The 16,993-nt window shown below is 34.9% G+C and overlaps 1 protein-coding gene across 2 annotated transcripts; it reads right to left on the reverse strand.

Moving 5' to 3' along the window:
- Positions 1–756: 756 nt before the first annotated feature.
- scarb1 (scavenger receptor class B, member 1) lies at positions 757–15,170 on the reverse strand. Of its 2 annotated transcripts, XM_058790168.1 has the most exons (13): positions 14,794–15,170; positions 13,708–13,868; positions 11,656–11,800; positions 11,366–11,569; positions 11,185–11,280; positions 10,207–10,322; positions 9,946–10,112; positions 9,279–9,397; positions 6,027–6,100; positions 5,819–5,870; positions 5,385–5,531; positions 2,701–2,773; positions 757–1,711 (listed from the first exon to the last, which is right to left on the reverse strand). In XM_058790168.1, the coding sequence occupies exons 1-13, from the start codon at positions 14,911–14,913 to the stop codon at positions 1,701–1,703; spliced, it is 1,485 nt and encodes a 494-aa protein (XP_058646151.1). In that variant the 5' UTR covers positions 14,914–15,170; the 3' UTR covers positions 757–1,700. The 2 variants fall into 2 exon arrangements, with proteins under 2 accessions (XP_058646151.1, XP_058646150.1); XM_058790167.1 differs by lacking the exon at positions 2,701–2,773 and having other exon boundaries at positions 761–1,711; positions 14,794–15,168.
- Positions 15,171–16,993: the final 1,823 nt, after the last annotated feature.

Genomic DNA, 16,993 nt, shown 5'->3' on the forward strand with positions numbered 1-16,993 from the left:
AAATTGTCCCTAGCAATACATTTGATCAAACAATTAAATGACTGACGTCTGTCGTCATGTCCCACCAAAGCCAAAATCAAGCAGCCTATTTATTCATCACCTGTTCTGCAACCATTACACAAACGGCGTTCAAAAAGGACCAACAAAGTAAACAAATAATAAGCAACAAGTCCAAAGAAAGATCGAGCTCAACACAAACCCTTGCATCTCCTCGCGTTGTACTACCCTGTAAAAAACAACAACAATAGAAGCACAATAGAAACCATCACAGAAATTCCAATGGTTTCCATTAAAATACCATTAGCTTTTTCCAGTAAAACCATTACAAAATTCCTTTTTGTAGTGTGTTTTGGGCATTTTTCCAAAAGGATTTAACATCCCACCAATAGAATCCATCACATACCAGTAGACACCATTATAGTTTCCATTAAAACCAATACAATTCCCATTATAACCATTAAAACTATTACATTTTCTATTGTGTTTTGGGCAGGGTTCTATTGTTTTTCCCCAAGCAGGGCTGTTTGTTACTCGCTGCCATCTTGCGGCGGTAAAAAGAACTGCGATCTTAAAAATGGCGATAAATATATATAATAGTATTTGCTGTGCCTTTATGTTGGTTTAATAAAACAAATGTGCCTGGATTCGATATTTTTTTTTTTTTTAAATAAATCTTATGAGAATCATTCTTGCCAATAAGAGGTAGGCCTAAATCAGTCAGTTACCATAATAAAAATGATTAGGATAGTGTTCTTCATTTAATTATTAGCCAGTATTCTATTTTTTTATTTGACTTTGATGCGAGATAACATTCTTGTTTTCATTCAATCAGCAACACAATGCTGTTTGTTAACAGTTATCTCATCTGCACAGCTTTCATAGACCTTAACAATAGTATTTAATGAGTAATAAAATGTATGACCACGTATTGTTTGAATCAAACTTCAATGAAATTGAAAGCCATTGTTAATAAAGTCTCAAAATGTTTGACATAAACCCACTTCATTTTATAATGAACACTAATCAAGAGAATGCAAACACAATGACACATTTAGGAACAATTTACAGCAGTTACATACAAGTGCAATATTCAGAGTATTGAGAATGTGTGTTGACTCCGCATTTTTTTTTCTGCTTTCAGAGGATGTTTCATTCAATGGCACGTTATTGTCAAAGTTTTCATCTTTATTTACAGGATGAAGGTTCAAGGTTACAAGATAAAAGGTTAAATATCTTCAGCGGTTTTTTCCTCTGAGGAAGTAGGGTTTGGAGTGATCTGGAGACATGTTTATTTTTTTTATAATTTTTATTTTTTTTATAAATGCACCATTGTCTAGTGTATTTTGTCAAGTATTTCAAGTGTCCAAAAAAATAACTTTTAAAAATGTTGTATTGACCCCGCACAGCACCTTAGACCCAACCAATGGGCAAAAAACACAAATACGTGAACACCCTCACTCAAGAGTTCATAATCCACATCAAATCCCTTCACACAGAATAGACTGTACGTAAACCAGTTCATTCATTCATTCAATCCCAGCATTCCATATAATGACTTTTATTTGTTGTCCAGTGGATTGTGAGTTTGTGAAATCAGGCTGTGATGTGGATAGTGCTAGCTTGCTGGAGTCTGTAGTAATGGGGCCTTTTCACTGGCTGAGCTGTACGGGTCCACATCTGCGCAGGGGTGATCATCCATCCTACTTTTTACCTGCCGGTGAAAAAGAACAACAATTCAGTACAACAGCAAAATGACAAAACAAGTCCACTGATCTCCTTAAAACAAATATAAAAACTTCACCTTTATCTGACATTTTATTTTTAGTTTAGAAAAATCATTAAAATAAAAACAAAAGTAAAAAGTTAATAAATACTCTTAATTGATGCTTTTTGTTTGATGAAATTGCATTTGCATACAGGATAAATGGGAAAAAAAAGAAAAGAAAAAGAAACTGCCAATTGATTTGATTAAAAACGTGTATATAAAAAAAGAAAAGAAAATTTTTTCCAGAAAGTGCTCTACACATGCTTACAAATCAGCACCCAGTTTGTTCTCCATGCTACAGACCAATACAAACCCTCGAATGCAATTTTTCCTCAAACCTTACGTCACACCCTCACAGAAAATAAAAAATAAAATGTTGTGCAGATACAAAATGTGTGGGGAAAGCCATTTCATTGTATTTCTAGTCAATGAGAAATAAATTGCAGTGCTATTATATTATATTTTGTAAGTCTAATTAAAAAAATAAAAATTAATTTTTTTTTAAAAAGTAGTATGAAAAACAACAATTCTGCATGACAGTTATTTTAAAATAAGCTTGGTAAAGAATGGCACTGTTAATGCACCGTTTAAAAAAAATAAATAAAAAAATTCATTATCACTAAGTTACATCAAGGGCCAAATTGGTGCAACTGCATGATGGAACCACTTTTTCATCTGTACGCTCTGGTATAAAAGATGTGTTTGCTCAGGTGGCCGAAATTTCCACCTAATAGAGAAGGTTTTTCTCTGCAAGAAAACAAATTAGAGGAAACACTGCCTGAAAAGTTATGATGGGTTATGAAATTAATTTGCGGTGACCATAAAAGGTGAAATGAAGACATGCTTTCACTTCAATGTGCTCATGTGACTCCAAAAATGCCTCACGTGCAGTAGAAGAGTTTGAGAGAGAGGTGTGTCTGAGCCATAAAACCCACCTGTGTCGTTCATGCTATATTTTTCAGCCTGCGTCTCATTGGTCGGGTCGTGTTTTGTATCTTTTACGCTTTCCTAAAAGAATAACCAGACCTCATTGAACATCAGGTGGGCAGTGACACTGATTTGGAGCCAGCGGTCTTCAGGTTGATTATTGGACACAGTGACAGTACTGAGATCAGAGTGGACAAAAACTAAAGGGAATTTGAGCAGCCGTAGTGCTTGTGTGCAGCAGTGCATGCATGATGTGTGCAAGTGATTGAAATGGGGCGGGAGCATGCAAGATGAACATGATCGTGCAGTGGTTTAAATCACATGCTTTGAAATTTGATTTGACACATTTTCATAATAAAAGTCATCGGTCTAGGATCATCTCGCTCTGGCTGTTCATTATTATTTTTTCAAAGCAGCAACATTACATTTAAGTATGATCAGGCTTTGCTTATTTTAAAAGGAACAGTTCACCCAAAAATAAAAATATGGCCATTCAAAATGTAGATGAGTTTGTTTTTCCTAGCGGAAAAACTTTGAGAAATTTAGCATTACTTCACTTGCTCACTAGTGGATCCTCTGCACTGGATGGGTGCCGTCAGAATGAGAGTCCAAATAGCTAATGAAAAAATAAATAATAAAATCCACACCATTCCAGTTGATCAGTTACTGTCTTGTAAAGTGAAAAGATACATTTTTGTAAGAGACAAATCCATCATTAAGATGTTTTCAATTTCAAGCAGTTGCTTCCAGCTAAAATATGAGACCTGTATCCCGTCTCCAGTCAAAAGTGGTCTAGTCTGAATCAGGAGAGAAATATGCACAGATCAAGCATTATTATGGATTATGGACTTGAAATTTGGCCAGAAGTGATGTTAAAATGCCTCGATGGATTGGTTTCTTACAAACAAGCAGCTTTGCAAGACATTACTTGATGGACTGGAGTGGTGTGGATTGTGAGGTTTTTAATCAGCTGTTTGGACTCTCATTCTGACGGCACCCATTCACTGCAGAGGATCCATTGATGAGCAAGATATGTAGTGCTAAATTGCTCCAAATCTGTTCTGATGAAGAAACAAACACATCTACAGTGCCGTGAAAAGGTTTTTGCCACAAACTGACGGCTGGACATTCTCCTTCAGGATTTTCTGATCGAGTGCAGAATTCATGGTTCCATCAATTATGGCAAGTCATCCAGGTCCTGAAGCTGCAAAGCAGCTCCAGACCATCACACTACCACCACCATGTTTGACTGTTGGTATGTTCTTTTTATGAAATGCTGTGTTGGTTTTACGCCAGATGTAACGGGACACACACCTTCCAAAAAGTTCAACTTTCGTCTCGTCAGTCCACAGAATTTTGCCCAAAAGTCTTGGGGATAATCAAGATATTTTTTGGCAAATGTGAGACGAGCCTTTGTGTTCTTTTTGGTCAGCAATGGCTTTTGCCTTGGAACTCTCCCATGGATGCTGTTTTTGCCCAGTCTCTTTCTTATTGTTGAATCATGAACACTGACCTTAATTGAGGCAAGTGAGGCCTGCGGTTCTTTAGATGTTGTTCTGGGTTCTTTTATGACCTCCTGGATGAGTCGTCTTTGTGCTCTTGGAGTAATTTTGGTAGGCCGGCCACTCCTGGGAAGGTTCACCACTGTTCCAAGTTCTCTCCATTTGTGGATAATGGCTCTGACCATGGTTTGCTGGAGTCCCAAAGCCTTATAAATGGCTTTATAACCCTTTCCAGACTGATACGTCAACTATTTTGTTTCTCATCGGTTTATGAATTTCTTAAGATCGCGGAATGTGTTGCTCTTTAAACATGCTTCACTTTGTCAGACAGGTTCTATTTAAGTGATTTCTTGATTCAACGGGTCTGGCAGTAATCAGGCCTGGGTTTGGCTAGTGAAATTTAACTCAGCTTTCTAAAATAACGTGGTTAATAACAGTTATTTCATGATTTAACAGGAGGGGCAATTAATTCTTCACGTAGGGCCAGGTAGGTTTGGACAGCTTTTTTCCCTTAATAAATTAAATCATCATTTAAAAACTGCATTTTGTATTTACTTGCATTATCTGTGTGCAATATTAAAATTAGTTTGATGAACTGAATCTTTGAAGTGAGACATATGCAAAAAAAAAAAAATAGGGGCAAAAACCTTTTCATGGCACTGTACATCTATGGCGTGAGGGTGAGTATGTTCAAACTATTTGTAATTTTTAGATGAATTTTGGCTTGAAATGACACTGTAAACAAATCAAAAGTTGTTTTAAAGTCTAGAGATTTGAAAATTACATGCACATACACATTTTTGATTGTAATTCTCACTGTAATCTCGGTTTTTGAATATGCATATAAAAATAGCTGGTGCTGACCCCTTGTGAGAGAGATACTGATGTCTTTTTCATGGCTTTCTGTAAAACAAATCATGCAAATGTTGCACTTTAAACCATCTAAACCCATGCAGAATGTTAATGTGGGGTGATAAAGGAATATTAAAGGTGCATTTGGGTTTATAAACTAAACCTTACCTTTGCAGACACAATTAAACACCAAACCACATTTGCTCAACATCACGTAAACCCACTTCCTCTCACATATTGCACATGCACTCACACAAACAAACACACACGCTCTGAAGCAAAAATATATTAAGAGTAAAATACTCAAACATGCAAAATAAGTGCAGTAGGCCACATACCTTGTCAGTGACGTATAACATCACGGCTCCCAAAATGCCTGCGAGTCCGAGAGCGATGAAGATGTACTGCATGTACTCCATGACCATGGGCAGCACCACCAGATTGGTGCGGAACGTGTTGAGGACGGGACCATCAATGTAGCCACTCTGGGAAAGATAAAGAAAATGTATTTTATACAATACAGAGTCACAGTATTGTACTCATCCAATAGTGTCAGTGTAGTAAAACTGATAACATTAAAGGTCTTTTAAACCCCATGTTAAAGTGAATTTGAGATGTTCAACTAAAGTGTACCAAACTTGTAATTGACTCAAAATGGAAAAATGCTGTATTTTGGCACATTTCAGGCATTTTATCATTTGTTGGGGACTAGTTTGGTTTAGACATCATGAGATATTTTTGCCATTGTTTTCTTTTTGTAATTCACTCCTACCTCCTCAAACCAGATCATGGGCATCACCACTTCAGCTATCTTTCCGGTTTCTCTGAAACGAGCAAACCACAGCACACAGAAATGAGTCAAGACAGAGAACAGTCAAAAACAAACACGTTTCACAAGAGCTGGAGCTCTGTGTGACTGGACCTCAGAGCGGACACAGATATTTGTGACCATTGACCTACTGTATTTGTGCTGTACTTACGAGATGCCAATCACACGCTTCATGAGCAGGTTGAGCTGCAATCGAATGGAAACGTTCATTGGCACTCCAGTCTCCTGGAATACAAAGTTTTGAATTAAAACATTACAGATGCAGATCAGGAAGAGAACGTAAGCCATTTGCTTCTACACTATATCTTTAAACTTTACGCATTAGTTTAGCTAACATCATACATATATATATATATATATATATATAAAAACTCTGTTCCTTTAATAAGCTTGATTCTATGGATCAAGGTGCATCTTTGGTACCTTTTAAAAAACACATAACAGAAGCTAAACCGAATATACGCTCCTGATGAATGAGTAAAAAAACTCATTAAAAAATATCCATAAATGGCTCTTAGGATCCCAAGCCCTGAAACCCGAGCCTGGATGAAGATCAAATGTCAAAATATAATTTAAATATTCTCCTTGGTATCTAAAACATACTACCGTGCAAATGTTTTCTATTTGAATATAAAATGTAATTTATTTCTGTGATGCAAAGCTGAATTTTCAGCATCATTACTCCAGTCTTCAAGCGTCACACGATCTTTCAGAAACCATTCTAATATGCTAAATGAAATAGATGACTTTTGATAAGTTTAATGCGTCCTTGCTATAGGTTTAGAAACAAACAAAATAAATAAAACCTGACTAAAAATTTCTAAAGGGAGTACACATGATCTGAAAACAAGAACAATTCATATGGAGCTAAAAAGACACAACTATAAATGAACATAATGGCCCATAAATATTATAGTTGTTGATAAACCAAAAGCATAATCTTTTTGAGTGAAAGGCTTTCTGTTTTATGAGTCCAGAAGGTTCAATGACCAACAAGGCTTCTTTCTGTACTCTGAAAATTAAACAGTGAACTACTGTACAGTTAAAATTGGGTTGTTTACACTTAATGGGTTAGATTCCCAGGGACACACACACACACACACACACACACAAGTTATAGCTTGAATATTGGATTAAAGCTAAAAATGGTCGCTGTCATGAAATAAAGTTGGTATGCCCTGCAGTGGCAGTTATGCATGCTGTTTTTATGAACATTAATTCAGAGAGCTTGCACTTTAAAAAAATTTATTTGCCACACCACACTCTTTAAATTGGAGCTAGGGAGGGGACTTAAAACTGAACTTAAAAAAAAAACTTGAAGCACAGAACATAAGACTACATTTTTCAATATACTAGCACTTCAATTTCAACAAGGACAAGCTGCATCACATATTTACCCCCATAAAGTCTAATAACACCTCAAACAATGAAAGCGCACTCAGCCCAGACAGAATCTTGAAAAATAACAGAAAAAAAAAATGTGCTGAATGGATTTACACAGTAAATACGCATGTTAAACATGAAGGATCTAAGGATACAAATCGTGTGTGTTTTGCTTCAAGAGAGCAACCATTGTTGTGTTTTACTTAATTTATTCTTCATTCATTTAATAATTATATTATTCCATTTAATCATAATCATTTATAACAGACATTTGATTTATTCGTCGATTAGTCATTCATATGGGTTTTTTTTATAGTTTAGTCTTATGACTGTGTTTCAAGGGCTGTTTGGGAATGTTTATGGAAACTCAAGGTTTATGAAATGTTGTTTAACACTACTTGTTGAATTTGCGCTGGTCAGACGAAGTCTCAACACTGAAACTTCATCACTTCGTCTCCTGCTTCTGCTCTTCACTGGCTTTTCTCAGTCAACTTCTTGACTGATAGAAGACTGTTAAACACTTGTTTTGGGTACACCAGACAAGAATTGCTGTGAACAGGTTTTTTTAGACTACTTTGCTGATATTTTCTGACAGGATCTGGCATCTGGATCTTAATTATCTGGCGTGGAGGCATGAAAAAAAAAAAAAAAAAAAAACAGAACAGAACTAAACTGCATTGTTCTCTACTGAAGCCATTATTTTGTAGGCATAGATTCAATGAGAGCGCAGAAATGCATGTGAACCGCAGAAAACACTGAATCCAAAGAGCTTTCGTGACAACTTCGTAATGAATCCAAGCATTCACAGACTCTGGAGCTAATCAGGTGTCATGCTGTCAATTCATCCCAGACATTCAACCCAAGCAGAGGCTGTTCACATGTCCTGCAGCACTTTCAGAAAAACGTCTTTTTCATTAACAAGCATGAAAACAGATGAAGGGAGAACAACAAGATAACCATCGTATTTTGCAACCGGACGACTAGCCGGCCAAGAAGCGTGTCAGGATTGTGCAATTCTGTTCAGTTTAGTGATGTAAAGCCGTGTCCGTATCTCCAGCTAATCAGAAGTCATAAAGTGGAGTTTGTCTTATCAAAGTACATGTGTGGCAAAAGGCCCACGGATGCAGACATCAGGAGTTTCACTTCTGACATCAGCAGCAAAGTGATCAATGCTCACTACTACAGCGCAAAACCAAATAAAATCAAAAGAGCAAATGCCAGATTTCCAGCTGTGTGTAACCCCTGCACTACTGAATTAAAAACAAAGGTTTAATCCTAAAATATGTCATGAGAAAACCTTTAGTCAGTCATTGACCATTAAAAAGATCATAGCTTTCGAATCTTAATCTCGTTTATAACGGGTCATTAAGTTGCTGAAAGCTATACAAATATCATAAAGGTCACGATAGCCATAATTTCCAATTAGCTTATCAGAATTTGTAATGGTTTAATGGCAGTAATGAGCAACGTAACCTCATTATCAAACCAGTGACAAAGCTGAAATACTGATTTTTGTAACAACCACAAGCATGCTGTATTAGTTATGTCACAGTTAGAAGTAGTGTTGACCTCAAATGCAGAACACTAAAAAAAAAATTATAATTATTAATTATTTAAAGCTAAATAAAGTCAGATGTTTATACAACAAATTTAGATAAGAGACATAAGCACCAATTTCACATTTATGGCCAATTTCAAAGATAAAGACATTAGTTTTTTTTTTTTTTTGAGTCATAACAACCGATAATCAATAACCTTGAGAGATAAGTTTCAAACTAGCTCAGTCACCCCATGAGAAAGAAACATTCCTTCAAGTGTTAATGTCGTTTGCCTTGAAGTAAATATTTTTTAGATTTTGTTATGAATTATTATAGGAGTTGTAAAAAATTGATAGCTACACGTTTTATAATATAATACATTTATAATATATATTTCATATAAAAATGAAATTTCATTTTTAAAATAGCATTTTATTTCCAGAAATACTTGAAATGTGCTTTTGTGTGCCTGGTTTTCTCACCGGGTGAATATCGATGAAAAGCCCATGTTTATCCTCATTTGGCCTCAATCCATTGACTGTGCGCAAAAGAACAGGATCGGCCTCAAAAAAGTGTGGCTGGGAGATGAACACAGGGGAATCTGAGACAGGAAAAAAAAAAAAAATGAATAAAGGTGAATGACAAAAAAAAAAAAAAAAAAAAAAAATAAAAAAAAAGAATAGAAAAGCAAAAAAAGGAAAAGACAAAAGGAAAAAAAGATAAATGAATTGAAAATAATGTAGATAGTAACAAATAAAAACCGATAAGGTTAAAGACGAGAGAAAAAGGGGGATAGAAGAAAAACAGAAAAGGAAAAAGAAATTAAATAAAAGAAAAAAAAGAAAATGGAGAAGAAAAAGTGAAAAAGAATGGTGAAAGAAGATAAAATGAATAAATACAGAAAAGTTAAAAATTATGAACAATAAAAGATAAGGTTAAAGAAAAGAAAAGGGTAGAAAGTTTAAAAAAAATAAAAGAAAGAAAAAGAAAAGTAGAGTAATCAAAGCATGTAGGCCATAACACACTAGCTATAAAACCATGAACAAAATATTCACTGACACAAGAACACAGATCCTGACATAAAGCCCCAGAGCGTAACTGACTGTATAGGCAGCAGGTAAAATAAAAGTCTTGACAGCAGAGACTCACTGTGTCTGCAGGTGCTGACGTTGAGAAGACCGGACTGTCGACATGGACAGAAGCCCTCATTGGGAGGATAATCTGCACCGTTGGCAAAAAGAGTCTTTGGAGCCACGAAGCGGTACACAGGAATCCCACGCGATACTCCTGGCCTTTGGTACACCAGCTCCATGGACCTGAGTTTGGACAATTGCCAGTAAACGTGCCCTTAGAAACCGTACAGTCATTAAAATCGTATTATCTTACAGAGGGCATAAGTGAGGGTGTTACCTGCACGCATCAGGGCTGTAGAAGGGCATCGTCGACTCTTTGGTCATGAACGGAGGCCACATTTGACCCGCTGTACCATTAATCATGTTACACTGTTCAGACCTCCAGTAATCCACCTTCAACAGTAAAACAAAGATCCTTGGCATACAGCATGACATCACTTCCTTTATGCAACACCACAAGGTCTGTTCTACTCTGGCAGCATCAAAGCCAAGGCAACGTTTAGTAACTCAATCTTAATAAACAGCAACTCACAAATATCACTTGCCACTATGCTAACAGCATGATACTCCGAAGAAGGAAAAAATAAAATAAAATTACATAAACATATTGATTAGAAGAGAAGAGACAAAAAGGTAACAGGAAAAGAAAATGCTGAAAATTCAGCTTTGCCATTAGAGAAATAAATTACAATTTACTATTAAATTAGTAAATTTACTATTACTAATAAAATACACATTTATTGCAAACTGTATTAATATTTCACAATATTACAGTTTTTAGTAAATAATGAAATGAAAAGAGAGAAAAGACAGACAAACAGAAAAAAATAGAATAAAAATTAAAAACAAAATTATGAAATATATAACGAGATGGGGTAAAAGAAAAACGTGAAGAGAAAAGAATAGAAAGGAAAACAAAAGAAAAAAGCAGCCTTGGTGAGCATTTAAAAAAAATGAAAATTGACTTTTTACTTGTGTAAAATTTCATATACATATTTCCATATATTACATATGCAAATACTAGCTAAAATTACATATTTATTGCATATAGTGTTTTATTCAATATATTTCTTTGCAAAACTATTTGGGATTGCCAACACTGTTTTTGACTAGAACCCTTTTGGCAATGCAATATATGCACATTTTAAGGATGCAAGTTCATGCAGTTTCAGGTCCTAGTTTAAGGCAGCTAATTAGTGTTTTGGAACAGAATTAGTGTTTTTTTGTTTATGATCTCAAATGACATTTGGCTTACGCGTTTCTTGCCATTCCAAGACTCCACCATATGAACCTTCCGGATGTCATCTTGACCAGTGAAGACAGTGAACTCTCCGGTGTTGGAGTTGTTAAACTATACATGGAGCAGAAGAAAGCAACGAAATCAAAACTTATCACGGTTGACAAAGTTCCTGTGACAAGACACAGAAAACACCCACCTCAGCAAATAAGCCAAACTTCCCGCTGGTTGGGAGCATTCCAGGGAGGTATTTGTTCAGGAAGTCCACCAACTTGCTGTCATAACCCCACATGAGTTCTCCAACTGGTTTTGTCAAGAAAGGTCCCTCTTTGAAGGTCTTGAACGTGGTGCTGAGCAGCACACGTAAAGGAAAGGGCATATTCTCCATCATTACTGACGCACCCTGCAACCGTGAATGGAAAACCAATGTTTTACAGTTCTTTCCATTGCTTTTCATGGGGAGCTAAATACAAGGTCGTGAATTCTCACCAGCACTAGCATGTTAGGGATGGTGACCACGTCAGATTCATCTCCCACAGACATGCTCTCCTCAAAGAAATACTGCCGATATTCTTTATACGAGACGGTGTGGTTGTCATCATAGAATGTGATGTTGTCCTTCCAGCGTTTTTCACTGAAACAGATACGAGTCACGATAACAGAGAAATGTGATTTAGCCAGATTTGCAGCAATATTATCCTAACACAGCAAAATTCAGCTTTTTGAGGAACCACTTTCTCGGTCAGCATGTTAGAAAGACACACAAAAAGACTCGTGGCCCCCTGCTCAGATTGCAAAATGCAAACACATGATTTGTTTAAAAGGTTGGTCATGTGTCTGGTCTAAAAAAAAATAATTTAAAAAAAGCCACACAATCATATGATGGAGGAAATTAACGCACATTTAACCACCAATGAGAACACCACAAAATGATCTGGCCTAAAACAACTACTCTCCGGACAACATGCCAACAGACGTATGCACATATTTCATGTATACATACTACATACATGAAATACAACTTAGAAACATATACATTAAAAGACATGACTGATATTGAAATGAAATATGTTGTTCAAAAATAAAATTAAATAAAAATAAATGTCATTTGGGATCTTATAAGAAATCTTATTTTAATTCTCAATTCTTAGAAGTTAAAAAGGCATTACTTCTAATATAAAATATTTTATAAATACATTTTAAATATGCTGTGCAACATATAAAATAAAAAAATATAAATTTGGCTAATAAATTTGCATTTACAAAATGATCTTATGAGGAATCTTCCCGTTTTAATTTCTTACAAGTTAAAACACTAATGATATATATAAAATAAAATATTATATAAAATAAAATGTTGTGCAACAAAAAAAATAAAAATGTTGTGCTAATGAATTTGGATTTTTTTTTTTTTCTTGAGGAATTTTCTTATTTTAATTCTGAATTGTAAGTGATATTTATCAAATTAAATAAAATTAAATAAAATTAAGCATCAATAAAAATATTGTGCTAATAAATTTGGGTTTTGAAAATGATCTTATGAGGAATCTTCGTATTTTAATTTGAATTCTTATAAGTTAAAAAGCACTACTTAGATTTATAAAATAAAATATTAGAAAAATACAACATGTTGTGCAAAACATAAAATAAAACTAAAAAAACTAAACTAAAATAATACAATAAAAACTACGGTGTGCTAAAAACTTGTTTTCAAAATGATCTTTTGATAAATCTTATTATTTTAATTCTGGATAGCATGGAGCTTCCTCATTGTCATTCAGTTCCAGCGCCGTGTCTGTTTTTACTCAAATGCTGTAGTATGCATGGCTCGAGGGTAGGATCACAGTTCCTCTCTAATAAAAACTGGACAGTTTCAGATTAGAGATAAGGAAAATAAAAGAATGGAAAAAGGATAACAATAAGTGAATCCACAAACAAAAAAATCCTGCTTCTTGGCTCATAGCTGTAGGAAAATACTACAACAGTGTCTTGTAAATGTAAAAATCCCAACACAAATGCATAATCCATATTCAAATGAATATTTTTATATGCATTTTTTTTTTACATATTTTTTCAGCCCTTTAGGTAAGGTTAAGGCCACATCTACAGCAGACAAACCTCTTTGTACAAAAGGTCACTTGAGTCCGAGAAAGAGACCCTTGTGTTACGTTACATCATATTAAGGTAGTTTATATGGACAAGAGCAATGCTTTTAGATTCATACTGACCAGTGCAAACTAACCCTCAAGTCTTATTGCGTAAAATTATAGCTCTACAAATCACTCCAGGATGGACAATTTATATCCTAAAAGGAAGAAAGAAAACGACTGTATGATGGTCCTGCTTGGACAACTGACCGAATGCACATGCAGACCTGCCCGGGGCAAACAGGCTAACCTACCATGAACTTCAGTGTCATAGGGCTTTAACTTGCAGGTCTGAACATCCACAAACATTATACTGTAAATCCAGTCATGTCTGATCAAGTGAACATTTTAAAATTTAAAGTAACTTTACAGAAAAAGGGAACACAATTCTTACCGGTACACATATGGCCCCCTCTGCACCACCGTGGGCTTTTCTCCTTTTAGGATTTCATCAGGATTGACAATATGAAAGAAATATACAGACATAAAGAAGGGAACCGGGATGTCCTTCCACATAGTGTAGGAGAGTCCATTGTTTGGGTTAATCTCTACATTCTGTGAAGATATGATGTCAATATGGTTAGCGTCCAAAGTGCATTTAAAAACCTCATCTTTATTATTAAATGCAGATGTATGGCTTTTGGAGGGACAACATGGAATATTTGTACTTTTAAAAAATATGTCACACCACACAAAAAATAAAAATGATTTACAGAAACGTTTCATCTTGAATTTTGATGTCTGTTCAAGTTTTCTAAAATGTTTTTGAAATGTTCACAAAGGCTGCATTTATTTGATCAAGTTACAAAAGCATGAATTTAAAAATAACCATTTTCTAGGTTAATATTTTAAAAATTTAATTTATTCCTGTGAATTTTCAGCAACATTAGGTTACTCCAGTCTTCAGAGTCACATGAACCTTCAGAAATCATTCTAATATGCTGATTTGCTGCTCAAGAAACATTTATTATTATAATTATTATTATCTATGGTGAAAACATTTTTCTTAATATTTTTGAAGAAACTGTGATACATAAATTGTGAAAACAATAAGAGTTGCAAGTGACACCCAGGTAAAATACAAGACTACATCCCTAAAACAGCATTTGGCCTATAAACAATACATTATTAAAAAAATAATAATAATCAAATCAAAACACCACATAAATTAAAAATAAAACAAAATTCACAGTAAAGGAATAAAACCAAGGTGGCAATGTGGTTGATTACGCACAGACTTGACAACACCACAACTAGTCTATTATTAATATAATAAAGTTATGCTATATGATTAAATAACTTAATGGTCGTTTATGCCTATTTATGTCTTTTAAACGCAATAGGCAAATACAAAAAGTCATATCAAGCTCAGTTCGAGGCTTTTCGACGCTGAATCATGCGTTTTTGTAACTTTATGCACTTAAATATGCAAATATGTTTAATTAGAGCGTCTCCCGCACCTGTAAGATGCATGACTTACCTTCACTATTTGGTCGTCTATAATAATAGGTCCGACAAACACCAGCACAGTCCCGAATAAAACCGCCAAACCTCCCAGAACTATAAAAACGATTGATACTGTAGATTTAGACACCGCCATCCTTATTTTCCACACAGTTCACTTCACAAACACACGCAGAGCTTTAAGAACAATAAAGTGATTTCTTCTGGAAAGCGCTGTGAACTCAACGCGCGACGGCTGAACAAACTATCAGTTATACAAGACAAAGCCATAAAGCGCTGGCCATTGAGTTATTAATGCTCTGCTGACTTTATGATGGTGTGCATTACAGCTGCGAGTGATGTTAAAGTCCGGCTCTCTAATCAAGCAGATTTTATAGCGCTCTTGCTGTTTGATTACCATGTTTACGGTGCTCAAAGCACCACCTATAAACCAGAGACTTCTGGGTAATGTAGTTACACACGCCTCCCACCATGAAGGATAAGAGGCCATTTGGAAAATCTAATCCACTAATTCATTTTATTAATTTGGCACCATTTAAAAGCAATGTTTACAAGATGCATACAATACATACAGTGGCCCCCAAAAATATTTGGACGTCTGATTGATAGATAGGCCTAAAAAAAAAAAAAAAATGCATGGCAGGCTGACAGTAGGAAAAAATATAAATGCAAATAATTAAATGCAACTAGCCATATAGGCCTAGAACAGCACGATAATAAATAGATTTATCAACTAAAAAGGAAATACAACAATGCCTCACATGCATTGTTAATGTCAAATGCTGTGCATCAAATCTGTATTCAAATTAATCCGTATTTAATTTTCTGATGTTTATGCATTTAGAACATCATCCTATTCATGTTAATAAATTTGCATAGCGTTGTGTAGTTAATACATTTGAATAAGCAATTATATTTTCTTTTATATGAATAAAAAGTTCTACAGCAAAAGCACACTATTTTTTACTGTTTATTTTTGTACAGTTAAACTGTCATTAAAAACATGGCATATTATGTTAAAGCGGCATGATCAAACAGAGCCGCTGGAAGAACATGATAAGTGTTATTGTATCTTTATTGGATAAGAATATGCAATTGATAACTCATATATGTAACACAACGCTTATCTAGAGCCTGCCGTGACGCACAGCTGTTTCTCTTTGACAAATAAAGAGTGAAATAAAAGCTTTTGATGTAGTATCTGCTACGGTTTGGCACTTTTCACAGATTCCGGAGTGAAAAACAAAGAAATATACATTTAAACATCTTATTTCGACATGAATTTAAACACAAAAACATACTGTTTTAATCTCTTTGGTGGTTTTCTGTTTAAAGAGGGAAAATAAAACATGTCCCGATTATATGGACCACCCTTTACTCTTTTAAGATCTTAATTACGCTTTTAAAAACATTAAAGTATCAGATTATGAGTATGCTTCCACCTAAAGCAATAGAAACAGTTAGACAGTGAATGCCTGTCAGTAGTTTTGTTAAAGCAACAATGTGACGTCCAAATCTGGCTGACCAATAAAACCAAAGGAGTTTCATGCATCAGTATGGCATTATATTCTTTTGAAGCGCCAGAGCAAATCCTACATCAATGAATCTTTCCTCCAATATGTACAAGAAACCAAAACCTTCACCGTTTGACATTTTATATAAAATGCCCATCAGGGTGAAGGCCAAGCAACATCAAAAGAGCTTTTAAAAGAGGCTATTCATGTGATTTTTGATTATAAATCCATGACAAATCCAGACTGGAAACCCAGTGAAGGAAACAAGCAACCTTTTTGGGCCTTTAAGGACATGACAAATATGAAAAGCCACAAATTATGAATGATATTTGCTGGAGCATAGAAATGTATTTGCATGAAATGCATGAAAGACGTTCTTACATCCTGAAAACACATGACACCGTGACGCAGCGGAAATTATAACATAGAAATTATTTAGGAACAATTTAATTCCAGTCACACTTTGATATATACTCATTAGGCAGGTCCATTTAAATCTTTTAATTAAAAGGTCTATTAATCTCAGCACAGCAGGTTAAAACCAGATGAATCTCACATTTTAAACATCACAAAAATTAGGCTATTCACAGCACCTCTAGCAATTCTCCATTAGCTGTGTTTAACGCTCATATTTCTCATTTAATAAGCCAACATCAACAGCTTTATATAGATATGTTTTTTTTGTTTTGTCATTTTGTGCAG

Source organism: Onychostoma macrolepis, chromosome 10 (genome assembly GCF_012432095.1).
Source record: "Onychostoma macrolepis isolate SWU-2019 chromosome 10, ASM1243209v1, whole genome shotgun sequence".
Lineage (NCBI taxonomy): Eukaryota > Metazoa > Chordata > Actinopteri > Cypriniformes > Cyprinidae > Onychostoma > Onychostoma macrolepis.